This window comes from Triticum urartu, chromosome 4A (assembly GCF_056163025.1).
Source record: "Triticum urartu cultivar PI428250 chromosome 4A, HENAU_Tu73, whole genome shotgun sequence".
In the NCBI taxonomy this organism is placed as follows: domain Eukaryota; kingdom Viridiplantae; phylum Streptophyta; class Magnoliopsida; order Poales; family Poaceae; genus Triticum; species Triticum urartu.
Window position 1 is genome coordinate 242349894 of NC_141876.1, and position 16338 is coordinate 242366231.

The 16338-nt window shown below is 49.5% G+C and overlaps 1 protein-coding gene and 2 pseudogenes across 3 annotated transcripts; 2 read left to right on the forward strand and 1 right to left on the reverse strand.

Moving 5' to 3' along the window:
* Positions 1-435: 435 nt before the first annotated feature.
* LOC125551650 (E3 ubiquitin-protein ligase At3g02290) lies at positions 436-14891 on the reverse strand. 3 transcript variants are annotated; one of them, XR_007302984.1, is made up of 6 exons: positions 14584-14891; positions 14162-14437; positions 13221-13626; positions 12759-12868; positions 1315-1429; positions 436-806 (listed from the first exon to the last, which is right to left on the reverse strand). XR_007302984.1 is itself a non-coding variant. In XM_048714921.1 (6 exons), exons 2-5 carry the CDS (start codon positions 14279-14281, stop codon positions 1321-1323), a joined length of 705 nt encoding a protein of 234 aa, XP_048570878.1. In that variant the 5' UTR covers positions 14282-14437; positions 14584-14891; the 3' UTR covers positions 436-806; positions 1315-1320. The 3 variants fall into 3 exon arrangements, 2 of the variants coding, with proteins under 2 accessions (XP_048570878.1, XP_048570879.1); XM_048714921.1 differs by having other exon boundaries at positions 1315-1389; XM_048714922.2 differs by lacking the exon at positions 1315-1429 and having other exon boundaries at positions 14584-14888.
* Positions 1790-3850, forward strand: LOC147975496 (uncharacterized; annotated as a pseudogene).
* LOC147975497 (uncharacterized) lies at positions 8223-11368 on the forward strand (annotated as a pseudogene).
* Positions 14892-16338: the final 1447 nt, after the last annotated feature.

The window sequence follows — 16338 nt, forward strand, 5'->3', positions numbered from 1 at the left end:
GACGTTGACCGCTTCATACAGGAAAGTGTGCGGGCAAAGGAGAGGGCTTTAGGTTGCCAGGGTTATAGAAAAGTGTGTGGGCGAAGGAGAGGGCTTTGGGTTGCCAGGGTTATCGGCACTGCCCCCTTCATGCAGGTAAGTGTGCCGGCGAAGGAGAGGGCTTTGGGTGGCCAGGAGATGGCTTTGGGTTGCCAGCAATGACCGCTTCATGCAGGAAAGTGTGCTAGCAAAGGAGAGGGCTTTGGGTGGCCAGGGTTGTCAGACGCATGCGTGGCGAAACGTGTGTGGCCCGGACAGATGCGGTTTGAGGATCCATGCCAGTAGGAGGTTTAGAGTGTTGTAAAGATGTGACATAGGTCTGAAGTAATCTCCTGGACGGTTATCTCCGGCACGATTAGCAGACATGGAGCTAACACTACAGCAAGAAACAAGAGATTTCCACAGAGCCATGGGATTCATATGATTATTATATTAACAAATATCATCAACTTACAGCCTCCAAGTGACTATCACTTGAGAATCAAAACATGTCGCAACAACGCTGAGGCACAAACCAAGGGAACAAGTTTCCCCTGCCGGCCATTTGAAAGAAAAATAAAAGAAATAAATGTTTATATGCACCGTTCCAACATATCAAGAATTCCAGTATACTAAATAGAGCACGCTGCTGATTCGATACTTACAAAGGTGTATTTACAGAGTATTTGCAGGACTAGGTACCTATATTTTCAGGTTCCCATATGAGATGTTAATTCAAGACACTTAGTCCAGTCTGAGGTCTAAGTTGTCTCGTTGAACTCCATTTTCTGCACAGGATCACGATGGAGCACAAATCAGTTAAGAGTCAATACAGGGAAAACACACAGTGAAATAGATTGCGATGACAGCAATACACATCTATCAGAGTTTTTTACTACATCAAATCAGCAAAATCAGCTTACCAAACAACAAATGCGATTGTCCATTGTTAGTTTTAAAATTTTCTGGACTTAACATCAGAATTAGGTAGAAATTATTCAGCCCCAAACAACACTCTCCTTGCTTTCTGTATCTTCCAATGTAGATGTTAAATTTCCCTTCCCAGGAAAAATACCGATCATCCTAGCCGAAGAGGCTTAATAGTCCCTGTATAATTATGCAAGTATAAACCCGGCCCGCAGTAAGCTGCCTCGCACACACCATGCCTTGGGTTATGAGGAGGTTAACAAACTGAGAAATCCCAGACTATTAGCCGCCATATTTTTGGGTATTCTGATGCATGAGAACTATTAACAACCTATCTAATATGAGCGAGGAATAAGCTGAAAGCCTTACCCATATTTATGATATGGCACTTCCTAAAATTAGTGTTGTGGCGATACAGCTGCTTTCAGGTTCCACGTGTGGAACCTGCAATCAGGACAGTTTGCGGTGAATGGTGATCTGAACACTACATTAATATAGTAGGTTAATCATGTAACTGTAGTTTCATATCATGAATTTAGGGAAAATAAAGTAAAGTAACAAACTAGTAGAAATGGTGCATAATGCAATTAAAAGTTGGCCCTATTTAAACACATAATACATCACCTAAAGGAAGTAATACACACTTCCTGCAATGCCCACACCGTTCCAAAGTAAACTTGGACTACTGAATCTCGTTGTAGAATAAAGTGCAACACCACACCACAATGGTACTAAGAAATCAAGTTACACCCTGTTGAACAAACTTCAACGAATAACCAGATGCTCCGTCACAATCATTGTATAAAGTAATTAGAGTCCTACCCAATTAAAAAGAGAACTACGAATGGTGAGGTCGCCCGATCCACCGCCACCGCTGTGTTGGGCGGCAACTTTCTCGTCGGCCTTCCTCGACGGCAGGACGGACTGGCAGCCCGGCTCGCTCTTCCTAGATCGGCCTGATTTCTGCTTTCTGCGGAATGGCGACGGCAAGGTCCAGGAAGGTCAACATCTACCGGCAGGGGAGAGGATTCAGAGCGGGACTGAGATGGTGTTACTGGATTGTGTCGTGCGCGTGGGTGGTTGTGTCTTCCTGGAGCGACGGCGGCTTACCTTGGCTCTGGGTGAACTCTCCAATACAGTGGGGTCTCCGAGCTCCGGATCAAGATTCGACATCCTAGCTGACAGAGCAAATTGATGAAGACGAAGCTGGTCAGTTAGAGGAGACATTGGTGCCGGTACAATCGGTCAACGCCCTGCTCTGATGTGAAGATCAGGATGGGTCCGGGGATCCCTGGTCGACGGTTGCTCGCCGGAAGAAATCAAAGGCAGAAATCGTCCAGGAATTCTGGGAGGACATGGGATTTCCCACCAAGGAATCGCACGTATTGGAACGTCGGGATTCCGAGTCACCATCATCGTCTTCAGGTCAGATTCATTCTGGTTCGTTTTTCGCCGATCAATTGTCGGATGGATGCAGGTCTCAGCAGGGGACCGTCGACGCCAAACCAACGGAGATTGCGAAGCCCGCTCGCCGAGGCGTGCCCATCCGCCCTCGGAAAGGGCCTCTCCCGCGGCCGAGACCACTGCAGCCAGTCGCGCTGGCGGTGTTCTGGCTGGAGCCGCCGGTGGCAACGAACGCGTCAATGGATGGAACTGCTGCAGCGTCATTGGACGAAACTGCCGCAGCTGCATGCTCCAATCAGGCGCTCCATGCGGATCGGCTAATCGATCATGCGAAGTCAGCGGCATGCATCAATCACGTGGACGCTGGATCCAATACTCTCACGGCGGCTGGTGGGCCACGAGTGCGTGCGACTCCACGTTTGGGCCATACTCTCAGGAGGGCCGATCTGCTTCAAGGCTCAGGTCGCCCTAGTACGCGATACCCATCGCTCAGCCGCCCGTCCTCCCTGGTCGCGCCGCTTCACTCCTACACCGTCGTCCTGCGACAGCCGTCCCCGCCGATAATGGCTGGCCGAAACAACAACGCTACCAAGGGACCCATGCCGGCCAGGACAGCAACGACGAACCCGATGATCTCAGCAGGTTTTGGGGCTTCAAATGTCGTTCAGATGATCATCTCTCCAAGGACTGCATGGTGATACACTATTGTCATATTTGCGACAATTACAAGCACCCTATGCATCGTTGTCCTGTGCTCAAGCAACCAAGGCCCATTGCGTCGCTCGGTGGATGCGGTCTGGTAAACGCTATGTTCGTGCAGCTACCTGACTCGCTCTTCAAGGAACATCTAGCACCACCAACACTACCGACTGCTCTGGTCACGATCTCTGGTGGTTCTTTGTGCGCTGCTGAGGTGGAGGTAGAGGTCACTAAGATCGCCTCGGTCCAGTCATCTTGAAATTGGGAAGCCGTGCCGCATGGAGACAATGCTTTCCTAGTTTGTTTCCCGTCCCTTGAGATTTTGAAACATGTGGCAGCTTTTGAAGTGAAGGTTGCATTCAGTGAATGGATAGCTGAGGAGGTCACATCCGTTCTTCCTTTGCAGCCTGTATGGGTTCACGTCACTGGCATTCCACCACCTCTCCGCCATTTCCTCGGTTTGTGGGCGGTTGGATCAGTTATAGGAGCCACACAAGATGTTGATTTGGTTTCTTTGCACCGGCATGGTATTGTGCGAATTCAAGTGGATGCTTCGGTCTCCTCAGATGTCTATGTTAAACTTAATGGCTATTCGCTTCGGTTTGCTGTGGAGGAGGAGGACTACGTCCCGGATGTTGACTTTATCCCACGTATTTGGGAAAACCATGAGGACGGCGCTAACCGGGATGAGGATATGCCTGACAGAGATGCTAGCAAAAGGTCTAAAAACGTCCAAGCTGTTGGTGAAAATACGACGTCAGATGCTCAAACTAGTTCGGCTGTTCCCATGAAGTACCCATGAAGTACGTACAGAGATCAGTACAGGCAGCAGATCTAGGTTGTTCGGCCGGCCGGACGTGAATGTGGCAGCAACGGGTTTGCTTGTAGCCGCTGCTGCTCACGTGAATAGTGGACCAAGCGCGGTCCACGGCTGCATGTGCCATACAGCCAGCGGCCGTGGAGGGCCGGCCTATGGCTCTCGGCTGCATGCGCCATGCACCACTCACAGAGACTGGCCCAGCCGCCCATACGAGCATGGCGCTCAAGGAGGCAGATGCTGCTGCCCCGATGCAGCATGCAGCTGCAGCACATGCTTCTGCCAAGGATTCGGCGCCGATAGAGCTGGTCGTGGGTCCTGTCGCGCCACCAGTCGCGTCACCGGCTCGTGCGGCTGTCGCCATGGTTCCACTGGGCTCAACACCTCGTTCATTCTCGCCAACCGTTGGGACTGTACGGACACCTTCGCCATTGTTAAAGTCTGCACCAACGGCTACTCTATCGACGCCGATGGGTACTATGTTTGGAGGCCTGACCACACCCCTTCGACGTAGTAACCGTCATTCCCTTGTTGCTGATGGTTCCTCTGCGACTGATGAGCACTCCCTTGAGAAGGCGATTGTCGTCAAGCCTTGAGGAATTTGGACCCCACGTCAGGTACCTCATCCGCTCAATCTTTTCTTTCCTTTTCAGACACTCGTATTACTAGTAGCTTAAATAATGTTGGTGTATCTATGGGAAAGAATGATAATGAAATTAATCTGTCGGTTGGGGCACTTAAACACTTGCAGATTGACCGTTTAAAGGTTTCTCCGAAGTGTAATAACGCCCTATCAAACCCCGAAACCCCCGAAACCGAGGACGATGATGAAGCGGATGCCAAATATGATGGTCTGCTAATCTCCCACTTGGTTGGTGAGGTTACCGAGGTGGGTTTAGATGATGCAAGACCCGTGTCAATGTTTTGTGACTTCACAGTGTCTTCGCGAAAATCTAAATCGCAGTCCTCTAAAAAGAAACAAAAACCGCCCAAGAAGGCGAAAAGTTCCACACCAATTCAGGTTTTCACATGAGGCATGTTTTGGAATAGCGGAGGTCTCTAAGACTTGGCTAAACATAAACACGTCGGTGATTGTGTGCGAGAACACAAATTGGATTTTGTGGCAATTTCCGAGGCTGGTAAATGTGACTTCCGCCCGCACGTCCTCGATCACCTATCAAGTGGTTTCGACTACACATGGCAGTCTACCAGCTCGTGGAAGGTCCGGAGGAATCCTTCTTGGGATACAGACCACGGCCATGGACTTGTTGGCTTTTTTCGACCGGTGATTTTCATATCAAATTTCACCTACGAAACAGGGCCGATAATTTTACATGGAGCCTGGTCGCAGTGTATGGGACTGCCCAAGATGAGCATAAATCTGCTTTTCTCCGTGAACTAGTGAACCTGGCTAAGGATAATCTGTACCCAATGCTTATTGGAGGGGATTTTAATATCCTTAGGTACCAGGAGAAGAAAAAAATAATGACCGCTTCGATACTCATTGGCCTTTCCTATTCAATGTTGTGATTGACAGTTTGGATCTTCAGGAGGCCTGTATGTCGGGGAGGCAGTTCACTTGGGCTAATAACCGTTCTGTCCTAACGTACGAGAAGCTTGATAGGGTTCTGTCCCGACGTACGAGAAGCTTGATAGGATACTCATGGATACCGAATGGAAGCTAAAATTTCCTATGGTAACCGCGCGAGCCCTAGAGCGAATCGAGGCATTATCGGATCATGCGCCAATCATTCTTGATTCAAATTCTACAAGCCATTCTGCCCGTCGCCCTTTCAAATTTGAATTGGCATGGCTGCATCGGGATGGTTTTGTAGACATAATCAAGAATGTTTGGAAGAGGCACGCCGTTGGTCGTACATCGATTCAGAGATGGAATTATAAAATAAGGGCCATGAGGCAACACCTCTCTGGATGGGCGAAACACACCAACGGATTGTACAAAAAAGAAAATCAGCACCTCTGTACCATCATTGATGACCTCGACAAAATTGCAGAGACACGCACCTTATCTTAACAAGAGATTGAATTGAAAAATCAATCTAATGAGAAGCTTGCCCGTCTATTGCGCGAAGAGGAGATCAAATACTACCAGAGGTCCAAAGCTGACTTCATCCTAATGGGAGATAGTAATACAAAGATACTTCCAATTGGTTGCCAATGGTCAACATAGGAAGAAATGTATTCATAGTCTCCAAGAGGATGAGGGGCGGATCGAAGGTCAGGAGGAGCTCAAAAAGTATATCACCAGCTACTACAAATCTCTATTCGGGGCGCCAGATGAAGGGAATGTCACCCTTGACGAGGCCCGAACAAATGATATTTCACAAGTCACGGCGGAAGAGAACGATATCCTCACGACACTTTTCTCGAAAGAGGAGGTGAGAGCGGCAGTGTTCCAAATGGAACACAACAAAGCTCCAGGCCCTGATGGTTTCCCCGCAAAATTCTATCAGAATTTCTGGGATATCATCAAGACTGACCTTTTGGAGTTGTTTAAGTGTCTTCATGCCGATCGACTTGACCTATTTAGGCTAAATTTTGGCAAGATTATTTTGTTGCCAAAAATTAAGGAGGCCGAACGGATCCAGCAGTTCAGACCCATATGCCTCCTTAATGTCAGCTTCAAGATTTTCACCAAAGTGGCTACAAATAGGTTAAACTTGATAGCTGACCATGCTGTATGGCCATCTCAAACGGCCTTCATGAAAGGAAGGAATATACTAGATGGTGTAGTAATCCTTCATGAGACCATCTATGAGATGCACTGAAAAAACATGAGTGGAGTGGTATTCAAAATTGACTTTGAAAAAGCCTATGACAAGGTCAAGTGGTCTTTTCTCCAACAGGCCCTAAGGATGAAAGGTTTCTCCGATAAATGGCGCCAGTGGATCCAAAATTTTGTAACCGGAGGTAGTGTGGCCATCAAAGTCAATGATGATATAGGTCATTACTTTCAGACAAAAAAAGGACTACGACAGGGTGACTCCATGTCCCCAATGTTATTTAACAGTGTTGTTGACATGTTGGCTATTCTGATTGAGCGCGCCAAGCAGGATGGACAGATTGCGGGAGTAGTGCCGCACCTTGTGGATGGTGGCCTCTCTATTTTGCAATATGCCGATGACACAATTCTTTTTATGGAACATGACCTGGACAAAGCTTGAAATCTGAAGCTCTTGCTCTCGGTGTTTGAGCAAATGTTGGACCTCAAAATTAACTTCCATAGAAGCGAATTGTTTTGCTTTGGAGAAGTCGTTGAGGCGGCGGCCGATTATGCTGACTTGTTTGGTTGCGCACTTGGCCAATTCCCGATTAAATATCTGGGAATACATGTGGAGGAGCGTCTAGAGAAACGGTTGAGCAGCTGGAAAGGAAAACTGCTCTCAGTTGGAGGTCGGCTGGTTTTGATTAACTCCGTCCTCACAAACATGGTTCTGTATATGCTTTCTTTCTTCCAACTCCCAAAAAGGGTCCTACAAAGACTAAACTACTTTAGATCCAGATTCTTTTGGCAAGGAGATGGTGAAAAGAAAAAATACAGGCTGGCCAAATGGAGCGTGGTTTGTAGGCCTAAAGACCAAGGTGGCTTTGGAATTCATGACCTTGCAGGTCAAGAATGAGGCCCTTCTCGGTAAATGGCTATTTAAACTTCTTACTGGGAATGGTGTTTGGCAAACCATGTTACACAACAAGTATCTAGGCCAAAAGGCGGTTTCTCAGGCATACTGGAAACCTGGTGACTCGCACTTTTGGGCTAGCCTAATGGCGGCAAAGAAACATCTATTTCGCTTTGGGTCTTTCGCAATAAAGGATGGGTCGGAGATTTGTTTCTGGGAAGACATCTGGCTAGGCAATGCCAGCCTCAGAGAACAATATCCAGCCTTATACAACATTGCTCGTGAAAAGAATAATACTATTGCGCATGTGCTCGGTTCTTCTGTCAGCGCCCCTACCGCTGCTAACCCTGAACCAGTCGCCGACAAGGGGGACCCAACCGGCAGCGACTCCATCGATGCCTCCCGACCCACCAGGATCAGGCGGCCCAACCCAACCAACAATGGGCCGCAGTGGACTCGGTGAGCGCACGCGACCACCCGGCTACTTAAGGTGTCCCCCACAAAGACTAGGTCATCTAGTGGATCAGAACGGTGGCGGCATTGTTCCTCTCGAGTCCCCGATCCCCTTCTTCCATTCTTGTACCCGAGCTTGTAATCGCTACCTAAGACACGAATTCGTGAGTTAGTGCAATAGAACAAGAGCTACACTAGTGAGATCCTAACATCTGGTATCAAAGACCACTCCCACCCCCTTCCTCCGCGTCGATCTAGCCCAGTTTATGGAGACGAGATCCCTGCGCCAAGCGCGATCTCGACTCATCGCCATGGATTCGTCCGTACAGTCGTCCCTGGAGCACCTGGAGACCACCCTCAAGGAGCACACCGCCGCGATCCAGGCTTCCAACGCCAAGGTCGACGACCTCATGGCGTGGCGCCCCGATCTCGAGCGACACGTCGGCGATCTGACCGACCCGATGGCGGCCCTGCAACACGCACCTCCACCCCCACCGCGCCCGGAGGGCGCATCGCACCAGGCGCTAGCGATGAGTCACCATCCGCCTGCGACGACCGGTACCCACATCGGGACCGTGTTTGGCGCGGCAGCAAACTCGCAAGGGCCCGATGGCCACGACGTCTACAACATCACACGAGGGCTGCCTGCGGCGTCCTTCCAGACGCCGCCGCCGCTCCCGGCAAACGATCAGTCCGATGCCCCCTCATCACCCCCTGCCCTTTCCCCATTCGCGCATGCCAGTCAGCTACTCAGCGGCTTAGGCCAGGCACACCCATCCATCCAATTCCCCCAGTTCGCATGAGATAACCCAAAATTGTGGAAAACTCTCTGCGAACAATATTTTGCTATGTTTGCCATCCTACCATCTTCCTGGGTGCCTATGGCCGCGCTGAACTTCTCTGGCTCCGCATCCATTTGGTTGCAATCTATTCAGAAGCGACTTGCGGATTTCGATTGGGAATCGTTTACCGCTCTTTTGTGTACGCGTTTTGGGCGTGATCGCCATCAAACATTGATTCGTCAGTTTTACACCGTGCGCCAAACATCCACGGTCGCAGGTTACATTGAGCAATTTGAGTCATCATTAATCATCTCAGCTCTTATTCTGACACAATTCACCCATTTTATTTTCTCACTCGTTTTGTCGAGGGGCTACGGAAGGATATCCGTGCGGTGGTCTTGGTGGAGCGACCACCAGACTTGGAGCATGCGCGCTCGCGCTCTTACAAGAAGAGGTGGCGGACGGAGCGTTTGGCTCGCTGTCGCGACCACCTAAGGTGCACTACAGGCCGGGCATAGCGCTGCCACTACCTCCACCTCCACCGCGCCCAGTTCCTCCAAGTGGCATCGTGGATCGTCGCGGCACTGAGGCGGCGCGTGCGGACACGTCCAAAGGTGAATACGCTTCGCGACTACCGCCGAGCTCGGGGTCTCTGCTTCAAGTGCGGAGAGCGCTAGGGACAGGACCACGTCTGCCCCACCACGGTCCAACTCCACGTGGTGGAGGGAATGCTCGAGCTCTTCGGTGTGGACGTCGAGCAAAACGAGAGCACGGTCACTACCTCAACTTGTGACACCGCTATGGCCATTTCTTGTTCGGCGCTGGACGGCAGCGTCTCACCCAAGACCTTCCAGCTCCTCGCCACTATCTCCAGCACAGCGAGTTCATCATCCACACCGACCAATGGCGACCCTATCTCCAGCACAGCGAGTTCGTCATCCACACCGACCAAAAAAGTCTGATACACCTGGAGGAACAACGCCTTTCCACTCCCTGGCAACAGCGCGCTTTCACCAAGCTCCTGGGTCTACGCTATACCATACGGTACAAGGGTATTCAAAACACCGCGGCAGACGCCCTGTCACGTGCGGGTTCCTCAGAGATGCTCTCTGTTGTCACTTCCTATCAACCAACTTGGCTTGAAGATGTAGTAGCAAGTTATAACTGTAACCCTCAGGCACAGAAACTGCTGGAGCAACTGGCTGTGAAGGAAGGCCCCAAAGGCCGTTTCACTTTGCAGAATGGGATTCTCCGATTCCGTGGATGTATTTGGCTGGGAGGCTCGACCGCACTACAGCAGAAGATCATGTCAGCATTTCATGACAGCCCCCTTGGCGGGCACTCTGGATTTCCTGCAACTTTTCGATGCATCCGTCGTCTTTTCGCGTGGCCCAAAATGAACACATGTTCTGCATTATGTGCGTTGTTGCCCAGTCTGCCAGCAAGCCAAGCCGGACATAGCAGCATCCCCAAGTTTGCTCCAACCCCTACCGATCCTGCAACAACCCTGGGAGATGATCACTATGGATTTCATCGACAGGCTTCCGCAGTCCGGTAAATTCAACTGCCTTTGGGTCATTGTAGACAGGCGCACCAAGTTCACCCACTTCCTTCCCCTGGCGCATCCCTATACTGCACCCAAAGTTGTGCTCCTCTACATGAACAGTGTCTACAGGATCCATGGATTCTCAGCTTCTATTGTGTCGGATCGCGATCCCGTCTTCACCAGTCACTTCTGGTAGGAGTTTTTCAAGTATGCTGGCACGAAATTGAGGCTGAGCATGGCCAACCATCCGCAAACGGACGGGCAAACAGAGCGAGTCAATCAGTGTGTCGAAACTTATCTTCGTTGTTTCGTGCATGCTTGCCCAACCAGATGGAGCCACTGGATACACTAGCAAAGTTTTGGTACAACACTTCATATCATTCCAGCATCGAGATGTCGCCGTTCAAAGCAATGTTCGGGCATGAACCAAGGCATTGGGGGATCACTTCTACAGGTGAGTGCACCGTGCCGGCGCTGCATTCTTGGCTGGACGAGCGCGCCGTCATTCAGGACCTGCTACAACAACACGTGAACAGAGCGCAGCAGCACATGAAGGCCCAGGCGAACAAACAACGATCTCCATGCACTTTCTCTGTGGGCGACTCGATCTACCTCAAACTTCAACCCTACATTCAAACTTCAGTCGCCCACCACCAACCACAAACTGGCATTCAAGTACTACGGACCGTACCAAATCATTGCCAAGATCAACGATTCGGCCTACAAATTGGAGTTGCCGCCTCAGGCTCAAGTGCACCCTGTCTTCCATGTGTCCCAACTACGCCACTGCCTGCGCCCGGGTACGCTGTCTCAAACTGAACTCCCGCGTCGTACTGATGCTCCTGTGGTTCCTGTCGCAGTCCTCCAGCGGCGCTGGCGCAAGAAAAATGGTGCCATGATCGAGCAGGTTCGTGTGCGCTGGTCCGACACGTCGGCCCTGGAAGACACCTGGGAGGACCGAGTGGCGCTACAAGCCCGTTTTCCAGCAGCAAAGGCTTGGGGGCAAGCCTTGTCGCAAGGAGGAGGGGATGTCAGCGCCCCTACTGCTGCCAGTCACCGACAAGGGGGACCCAGCCGGCAGTGACTCCATCACTGCCTCCCGACCCACCAGGATCCGGCGGCCCAACCCAACCAACACTGGGCCACAGTGGACTCGATGAGCCCACGCGACCACCCGGCTACTTAAGGCGTCTCCCACGAAGACTAGGTCATCCAGTGGATCAGAACGGCGGCGGCATTGTTCCTCTCCAGTCCCCGATCCCCTTCTTCCATTCTTGTACCCGAGCTTGTAATCGCTACCTAAGACACGAATTCGTGAGTTAGTGCAATAGATCGAGCTACACCAGTGAGATCCTAACATCTTCACCGCCGAATATTTCGTTCAGGCGGGATTTGATTGGCCCCCGACTTGTGTCATGGCATAATCTTTTATCCTGACTGGATTCGATTAACCTGACACAAGGCCGGGATGTGTTTCACTGGATCCTTACAATATTAGGGTCTTTCACAGTAGACTATGTACTGTGCACTCACGCACACTGAGGTACCAGCGTGTAATAATAAGAAAATTTGGAAGTCTAAGATTCCACTAAAAGTGAAAATCTTCATGTGGTATTCTTCGTAGGGGAGTTGTGCTAACCAAAGACAACCTCGCACGGCGCAACTGGCCAGGAAGTAAGAAGTGTTCTTTTTGTACTCATGACGAGACAATCAAACACCTATTTTTCCAATGCAAGTTTGCCCGTTCTACGTGGTCAGTCATCCAAATAGCGTCAAATTTGTATCCGCCCACAAGTGTTGCCAATATTTTTGGTCATTGGTTGGACGGTATTACAAATAGGTTCAAAACGCTAATCAAGGTGGGAGTGTATGCCTTAATTTGGTCCCTTTGGCTATGTAGACATGATTTGGTTTTTAATGACAAAAATGCTTCTCCTCTGCAGGTTATTTTCCGGTGTACGCAGTCGCTACGTACGTGGTCCATGCTACAACGGCCAAAGTACTAACCGCTGTTCATGGCGGTGTGTACGCGATTGGAGCATGTGGCTACGGAGGTTTTTTCCCAACATGGGTGGCAGCATAACCTACAGATCGATCCGCCACCCCCTTCGACATAGGCATAGTGTCGGTCTATAGGACTCTACTTGTTGCCGATTTGCCGGTTTTTATTTTATGAATTTTTGTCAGACTTCTGGATTTGGCTGTGTGCATCCTAGTTATGCAGAGGCCGGGTGTTACTCATAATGCTTTGTATCCACTTGATGCTACATTTTGAGATAATAAAGTCCCCCTTTATCGAAAAAGAAACACAGAAATACAACACCTTAAATAAGTAAAATGCAAAGGCATGTCCTGTAATGTCAACACTGTTCCAAAGTAGATATGGACTACTGACCTCATAGTAGAACAAAGTGTAACAGCATATGGAAATAGTAATAATAGATCATTGGGACAAAGAGCTAAAACCAAGTTACCTTTCCACAAACAGGGCATGCCTCACTTCTTTCCATCCACTCATAGATACAGCCAAGGTGGAAGTGATGTGAGCACTGCATTACTATCCTAGGATTCTCCGAAGTATAATCTGCAAATTAGATAGGTAATGGTCTATCAGGTTATCTGATTTGGGAGTTTATTTCAATTAACCAGCATAAACATAAATTTACGACACATTTGAATAATTTATTTAACATCCACGGTGTTCTAAAGCAATGGAATATGTATAGAATGATTGGGTTACCCAAGAAATTAAATTAGTGCCACAAAAGTTCAGAAAGATGAATCAGATTCGGTCATGCAATATAACATAACTAATGCTTATTGTTTCTAGACTGCTCTACTTCAAGTCTTGCTAACTGTATGAAACTAATGCGCTGTACAAAACTCACTTGACATCTTCCTGGTAGACTAATATACTGAAAGTTAGTGAGCATTACCTTCAAGACATGTTGGACAGACATCTTCATCTTCAGTAGATGGAGAAAAGTAGGTGAAATAATTTCCAGATTCCTTTCGGGACAACTTATCTCCGTAAGCAGAGCTGCTTCTTTTCATTTTTGTGTCATAGTTTGTTTTACTTGGCTTGTCGACTGAACTCATCGTTTCTATTTCCTCATCATGATTTGGTCTGAGTGGTTCTGATTCCTCTGGTGAATGGCTTGAAGGATCCTGCCTTGATGCAAACCAGTCACGCAGAGGAGGGGAGAATCTAGGATCATCATATGGCAGTGGTCTTGGAGGTGAACGATATGTATCGAATGAACTTTCAGATGAATCAAGCGGGGTGGCTTCTATAGCTTGAGAAACAGAGTGGACCGTTCCAACTCGGAATAGAACAGTGTACTGAAAAAAGGAGATACAAATGTAATGGTTTTGTGCCTGTATAATCTCAATTCATGTTAAAGTAATTAACTTATTACAAGGGACAGAAAATTCAGCAGGTGAGTGGAACAAGAAACAATTTGCAATGGTTGTGTCATGTTTTTGGTTTCTTTCAGCTATCATTCACACCAGGTGTTCACCGCAAAAGGCTAGTTACTAGAGAACTAAAGGTTGTGTATAAACAAGGCGACAGTAGTTAACTAGATACTTGTTGATTTGTTCTTTCTTGTGCTCGTACAATGAGATAAATCTTGCCCGAGACTCCATGTAATCCGACAGAAGAGCACATTGTTACCATCGAAATCAGTATAATGATATCCAATACAGATGCTTAATTACTTTTGCACATCGGGTTGTGCTTAACAAAAAACAGAAGGATGTGTACTTGGACGTTAAAAGATTGTGATCTTCTAGGACCAAAATTAGAAGTCAGCCATACGAACTAATCTTTATCACACCAACCCTATGGCAATCAAGCAACGGGGACGAGACTTACAGCGTTGATCAGCTGCTGGGTAAAACACCTGAGGCACATGCAGTTCCTAAACGCACCAGAAGTCTGGTTGCCATGGCGGTCGGAGTAATCGGCTTGCAAACACGAGCAGAAAGCTCCCATGACTCCCCAAGAAAAGCCCTGAAAAGAACTCCACGAACCAAGACCCTGCAGCCGACGGGCCACCTACAGGGTACCAACTCTTCAAAAGTAGCAGCAAATCGGCCCCCGACGCCAGCCTCTTGGCTACTCTGGGGGCAGGGCTCCTGGAAACGATACCTGCCAATGGAGGCAAATCAGGCCGTGCGAGAGAGGATCGATCGTATCAGTGGAGAAATGTCGTCCAATCCGATGACTGAGCTCAACTCCCGAATAATTTTTGGTGGAAACAGACGGGTAGTAGGAGTAGCATTAGCTCGGGATACCTTGGGTAGGTTATTGGAGAAGAAATATCCGGCGGAATTCTCGATTGCCCACGGAGAGCCAATAATCGAAGCGGACTAGGGCTTGATTACAGCGAGGGACAGAATCGCATCAGGCCGGCGCTTCAAGGGCATGAGGAACGGGTAGAGGAGGGGGGCGTCGGAGGAGGCGGCGAAGACCGACGGCCTTGGCTTGGCTTGGCTTGGAGGCGTGAGGAGGATGAGGAGGCGGGGGTTTCGGCGACGCGGGGCAAAGGGGATTGAGGGAGGCGAGAGACTTTTGTGGGACGGAATCGAACAGTGCACAAGGAGAGGGACGGAGGTGCCCAAGTGAGGTGCTGACGGGTGCCCAGGAAAGTTACAGCTGGTCAAAAGTATCATCGTCTCATGAGACGTTTGCTCAAAAATGCGTTAGGTAGTTAAGAAATGCCATCATATTATTAGATGTTTGCTCAAAATTCCATTAGACATCGACACTGGCTGGTCAGACCCGTTAACCATGTTATATGATTAAAATATTTTTAGACCATATGTCAGCTCTATCTGTTTCACAATGATAAATGTGAGCCTCACTTGTCAGGAGTAAGCAAGTAAATAATTTTAGAGAAAAATAAGATGCTGTTGGGAATCGAGTGGGACCTAAGCTTTATCATAGTGAGATAGAGGGAGAGCCTCATTTGTCAGCAGTAAGCAATCAAATAATTTTAGAGAAAAATAAGATGTTGTTGGGAATCGAGTGGGACCTAAGCTTTATCATAGTGAGATAGAGGGAGAGCTGACATGTTGGTCCATGGGTATTTTGATTATTATAATATATAGTAAATGGGTTTTGAGCTAACAGTAATGATGTCTAGTGGCATTTTTTAGCATTGTGTATAAAGGAGCGACGACATTTGTGAGCAGTTGAAATTTTTAGTGACAAAATTATCAATCTTTTTTTGTTTTTGCCATATGAACATAGCACATAATTTTTGAATTTGCCATGTTTTGAGCATTGTGATGAACTAGCGTGTCACCATGATGTGTTCCTCGAGTATCATGGCAAATACTCCAGTTTGTAAGCATGTGGCAAGTTTATATACATTTTTCTACCATGGCAATTTGACACACAATTTGCCTAAACGTGTTTTTTCACATTATGGCAAGTAATGTGTGTGCATCATGGCAATTTTAGACACATTTGCTGTATCCAGGATTGGTTGTGAGGGTCTTTCCCCTCCCCTCCTTCCGCGACGTTCCCGCGAGCGTCCGGAAGGCTAAACCTAGCGTCGCCGCCCACCCTCCCCTCCTCCTCGCCGCCGCCAGGGGGCGCGAGCGGGCGAAGCCCGGTCGTCGCCGGCGGCGGCGAGGTCCTCTTGTCTTCTCGCGCGGGGGGAACGGTGCGGGCCGGATCTCTCGGGCCGGGACGAGGTGCTCGTTGCCGGGCACGGCGGCGCAACTGTGCTCCGGCGTGGGCCAGCGACGGTGGCGTGGCGGCGGCGTGACAGGCGGCATGGAGGCGGTGCAGGCCGGTGGGTGGTGTCGGCGGCGGCTGCTCCCCTGCAGCGCCCCGACGTCGACTCTGGCACTGCGGGTCGAGCTCGATCGGGTCGCGGGCGGCCCTCTCTCCGTGGCTCGGGTGGGGGAGGGGGGGCGGCGCGGCAGCAGTGGCGGTGGGCGTCCCCTTTCAGCCGGGCCCTTTGCGGCAGGACGGCGGCGCTCGGCACGGGGAGACCTTCCTGCTGGCTTCCCTTAGGCGCGGCGGCGGCCGATCTGGTC

What these genes read in the sequence shown, in the direction of transcription:
- LOC125551650 (XM_048714921.1), bottom strand. Translation starts at nt 14,281, where the DNA reads ATGGGAGCTTTCTGCTCGTGTTTGCAAGCCGATTACTCCGACCGCCAT. An exon ending in CCCAGCAGCTGATCAACGCT is followed by an intron (nt 13,627 to 14,161) that starts GTAAGTCTCGTC and finishes TCCTTTTTTCAG; the next exon opens with TACACTGTTCTATTCCGAGT. An exon ending in CATGCCCTGTTTGTGGAAAG is followed by an intron (nt 1,390 to 12,758) that starts GTAACTTGGTTT and finishes TCCTGATTGCAG; the next exon opens with GTTCCACACGTGGAACCTGA.